The 5,056-nt window shown below is 48.7% G+C and overlaps 1 protein-coding gene across 1 annotated transcript; it reads right to left on the bottom strand.

Moving 5' to 3' along the window:
* Positions 1 to 4,134: 4,134 nt before the first annotated feature.
* LOC135698819 (uncharacterized) lies at positions 4,135 to 4,752 on the bottom strand. The gene has a single exon (XM_065218952.1). The coding sequence runs from the start codon at positions 4,750 to 4,752 to the stop codon at positions 4,135 to 4,137; it is 618 nt and encodes a 205-aa protein (XP_065075024.1).
* Positions 4,753 to 5,056: the final 304 nt, after the last annotated feature.

Genomic DNA, 5,056 nt, shown 5'->3' with positions numbered 1-5,056 from the left:
CGAACAGGAACAGATAGGTTGATGGAAACTTCCAACGCAGGATGATTGGTGTCGATGCCAATCAAAGGCTCTGGGGCTTCTAGGATAGAACATTCCAGTCCTGCAGCTTCGTTCGCCAGAACGAGATCAAGCAGCCGAGAGTTGCTATTCAGTATCGAGTTGATTTGCGTTAAGCCATGCAGGTTGAAACCATCAAGGAGAGCACAGCATGATGCGGGCATGTTCGAGCGAAGAACATCAATGCTAGGAAGATCGTTTGCAGGAACGTTCCATGAGAGCCCAGACTGATTGTAGTCACCAAATATCAGAGCTAGGTCATTTTGTTTTAGTCGAGAGAAAACGGTACCAATCCAACTGATGTGGTTTGCAATGCTGCTCGAATCAGATTTCCGGTCTGAAGGTAGATACATAGCGCCAATACTTATTGATCTACGAGGCGTCGTTATTTTGACCCACAGCAGCTCTAGAGAAGTGCAAACTGGAGCAGGATCGATGCAGGAGCTTAGGCGTTTGGATACCGCAATCAAGACGCCTCCCCCACGCGATTTGGTACTATTCTGGTGGTTGCGGTCGTTTCGAAATACCGTGCATAGACTGCCAAATAAATTATACATACAGTGCTTTTCCGATTTTTTCGACCCCCGATTTGGTAAGCTTTTTTTCCCGATTTTGTCAGCCTGAAAATTTTGCTGAACTTTTTGGTTTTTAAGGATGAATTTGTTTTGTCGCAACAATAACAGAGGTAGCTCAAATAAACTTCAATTATTGTGACACTGCACAGCTGTATCGAGTCCCTCCCGATAAATGTAACTAGGTGGCGGATAGAGCTGAGCTGGGATGGCTGAAATAAAAGTTATGGGCAGATACCCCATTCAAGAAGAAGGTTTCGCGATCGCCAAAATTAACTGAATATTCATAAGCAGTTGCTACGTACCCGGATGGAGCAGTTCCACGAGACGCTGGTTGGACTTACCGAAGAGCTGATCGGACGAAGACCGGTAGTCATCGGAGGAGACTTCAATGCTTAGGCAGTGAAGTGGGGAAACAGATGTACCAACGCAAGACAGCACATTCTGCTGAAAGTCCTGGCGAAGCTGGAAATTAAGCTGTTCAATAAAGGCACCACCAGGACTTTTCGCAGAGATGGCCGGGAATCCATTATCGACGTCACTTTATTGCAGACTGCAGTCTGTCGCTGGTGGAAAACATGAATTGGAGAGTGTGTGAAGGATAGACCTATAGTGACCATCAGGCAATCCGATATGGCATCGGCCAACGGAATCCTGTGGCAGTAGAGAGGACGAGAACTTGCGACCTGAAGTGGAAGACGAGTAGACAGAATAGTTAGGAAGAGCATATGGCCTCCAGCTTACTGCTGCAACGAGACAATTAGCACCCTCCACGCTAGTTGTCTCAGAGCCAGAAGACGTGTTCAGAGAGCAAGAACAGAAGCAGACAGAGAGGAACGTAGAGGAATATTCCGAGCACATAAACGAAAGATAAAGCATTGCAAGTCAAACTGTCAACTGGATCTGGGTCGAGACGCTGCTTCCAACGACGCACACCGTATCGCAATGACGAAGATCAGATGTCAAGTCATGCTCCTGAAAGTCATCGTGGAAGGACTTTTCTCGAAGCACGATCCAACGACCTGGCCACGTACATCGTATGGAGACGGAGAGGGAGATAACGACGAAGTCACCAACGAGCAACTCGCAGCAGTGCCTGCTGGATACACTCGGAAAGCTCTTGGAGGGGATCATCCTGAACAGACTGACGAAATGCACGGAGAGTGAGCAAGGATTGTCGGAGAGGCAGTTCGGATTTCGAAAAGGAAGAGCAAAAGTGGATGCAATTTGGACAGTTGTCGAGAGAGCCGAGTGTTCGGAAACCAAACCAAAATTTTTGTAGCAGCCTCTTTTTTGTGGCAGCTCAAAAAGAAGTGGTCTAATTCTGCTCTTGTGCGCTACACAGCCGTTTCCTCGTTCTAGCTCTTGCTTCTAATTACCACGAATTCTCCCGTTCAAATCGTCGCTTGCTTTCCTATACATCTGTTTCAAATTTAATCAGCTTCAACAAAAGAAATAATCATAATTTCCTTCTATTTTCAGTTTGCCGACAGGAAACCAGATGCACAGTATAAACGAACTTTATGATCTGAAATAAATTTCTCACGTTTCAACACTTTTTGTTTTGATAAATTCCTCTTTAATTTCACTCTGTCTGCTAACAATCTCTATCTGCTAACAATATCCATTTGTAAATTCTATTTGGTTTGTTTGGTTTTGTTTTTCTCTTCCCTTTCTTCACATCTGACAACAGTACGATACGGCAATAACATTAGGTACGCCAACCGCAGCTACGCACACTGTTGTGTTGGGTTTGCTGCCCTACGGTGTTGACATACCCCAGCCCGTAACATCAGGTAGTTCCTCTGGCAGTCCCGGATTTACTTTCAGACCTTCATCACCGCTAAGTTCACTACAGCACGCCGGTAGACTCTTCTAGCCGTCTGCACTATCGCTAGCCTCACTCTTCCGTCTGGTCCTCGGAGTACGTCTTCCACGATCTCTCCTATCCAGCTTTTCCGGGTTTTTCCATCCACTATGAAGACCAGGTCGTTCACCTGTAGCGGCTTATGCTCCTCGAACCACTTCGTCCGTCTGTTGATTGTCTTTCCTTTGGTTTGTTTTTTTCCGTCGATCTTGTTTTCCGTGCTGAGCACCAATGCTACCGACGTGCCAGGAAGGCAGCTCCCACACCTGGACCCTACCTATCGACCCATCAACTCATGAACCGGGGACCAACGGCTTTACTTCCCATCCGAAGGAAGGCGTGATCAGAGATGTTATGCCTCAGAACATCCCGGCGGCGCCGATGGGATTGAGCCCAGGCCTGCTGGGGTGAGAGGTAATCACGCTTACCACTACACCACCGGCACCGTTAGTTTGTTGATTGTCGGCAAGTATTCTTTGCACCATTTTTCCCACATTCGGTTCGCCAGGTATTGAGAACGCTTGTAAGTGTCTCGTAGAGCCTCCGCAATGTCCACTGGCTGGAACCAAGTCCGCACTTGTCACCGACCCACGAAGGAAATGGTTCGGGGTAATCGGTTCTTACTCAGCTGATTCCTGCGGCATGCACGTTAGCGGCCGGGCTTTAATCATGTCCTCTGCTTCAGCTAGTGTTGTGTGCAGAACCTCGTCGGACAATGTTCGCCCATCGTCTAGTGCCTTCATCGCCTCCTTTACCGACCTCACCATCCGCTCCCACATGCCGTCCGAGTAGCACACTTGCATCACAATAAGTTACAGCAACTTGTTTATGACTGAAATAAGTCGTATATAAGTTTCTACAATTGATTTGTTACAAGCGTGCTACTAGGGATGCGACTGACAGCGATGGACTTTACACCACACGCAATTGCCCATCACTTGACGGATTGCAGCTCGGGTGTTCGGGATCCAGAACCTTTGGCGAAGCTCGTTCATCACCGTCTCTCGATTGGCGTGTCCATACTTCTCGTGGTAGAACTGGATCAGCTTCTCTGTCGTCGCGTGCTTTCTTGGCAGAATGATTGGACACCTTTTGTCGAAAAGCATGTCAACGGACATCTCCATTCTACCACCCAAGCGCAGCACACCTTCTTTGTCCAGAATCGGAGTAAATTTGTACAGGCAACTGCTCTTCTTCACCGTTTCCATTACTTCATCTGGTTGTTGTTCCAGATTCTTGGTGAGGATGCTCATCTCATCTGGGAAACCTTCGAACTGCGCTTGCTTCCACAGGATGATCTGCGCAGTTCGAAACTCAACTCTCTCGAGCGGACGTTGTATCGATTGCATGGGTACCAGGATTTGATGTTGCTGGTTATCTGTTGCCTTCAAGGTGACTATCGGCAGCCCTGCTACCTTTCGTTTGCAATTGTCGATGAACCTGACCGCACACGCCATCACCCTTTGCAGCGTTGTCCATCTCGAGCATCGGTCTACTTCAACCACGCCATGGAATGTCACGTGGCCCCTGGCTTCCTCGTACGTCTCTTCGATCGGCACCTCCATAGTCAGCCACTGGTCTTCGGGCTGGTGCAGGAACGGTGCACCCATGAACCATACCCCATCGCTTTCCAGATCGTTACCTCGATGTCATTTCGTCAGGACGCCCGCGATATTCTGCTTCGTTGGAACCCATCGCCAATCCGTCGCTCGCCAGTATTTCACCGATCCTGAACGCAACAAACTGTTTGTATTTATGTTGGTCAGACCGGATCGAACTCCAAACCGTTCGTGAATCTGTCCACAGTACGCATCGATCGATTTTCAGTGAATGCGTGGCGATCATCGTTTGACTCATCCGCGCTTCAAGTACAGCCGCCATCAACTCCAGTCGCGGGATTGACTGGCGCTTCAACGGTGCCACTTTCGATCGAGCCATAGCTAGAACACACCGCACAGCTCCGTCGATGACTACTCGCAGATACGCAGCACAGCCGTATGCGTGTTCGCTGGCATCCGTGAAGATGTGAACTTCGATTGACTCAACCGCAGACGACAAGGAATCTCCAAGATAGCAACGTGGAATCCTAATGTTTTCGACTTCCGGCAGTACAGCAATCCAGCGCTTCCACATTTCCCAGCAATCGTCGATAATCGCGTCGTCCCAATCGCAACCACTACGCCATAAGTGCTGCACGATGATCTTTCCGTGGATCGTGAACGGAGAAAGTAAACCAAGTGGATCGAAGAAGCCCATGTGCGCCAACGGCCAACGAAACGTGCGGTGTTAAGCTGCGTGCTTAACACCGCACGTTTCGTTGGCCGTTTGTTTCCGTATAGGTACGGAAGATGCTTTTGGTGATGTTGGGTAGAGAAAGATAATTCATCACGATCCGGATCCGAGATCATACCCAGCACGCGTTCGTGTGACGTTACTTTGTCTTCGGTAATGTGGACGGCTGAAACCGGTTTCTGCTCACCGAGGCTCTGGAGTACTTCCGGCGAATTCAAAACCCAGTTCCTCACCCCTATTCTGTATTTCGTTCGAAACAAAATTCTCA

The sequence above is a fragment of the Ochlerotatus camptorhynchus genome, unplaced genomic scaffold (assembly GCF_037179485.1).
Source record: "Ochlerotatus camptorhynchus isolate MF236.1 unplaced genomic scaffold, CSIRO-AGI_Acam_v1.1 ptg000095l, whole genome shotgun sequence".
In the NCBI taxonomy this organism is placed as follows: domain Eukaryota; kingdom Metazoa; phylum Arthropoda; class Insecta; order Diptera; family Culicidae; genus Ochlerotatus; species Ochlerotatus camptorhynchus.
This window is presented reverse-complemented; position numbering and strand designations above follow the sequence as displayed.

What these genes read in the sequence shown, in the direction of transcription:
- LOC135698819 (XM_065218952.1), bottom strand. Translation starts at nt 4,752, where the DNA reads ATGGGCTTCTTCGATCCACTTGGTTTACTTTCTCCGTTCACGATCCAC.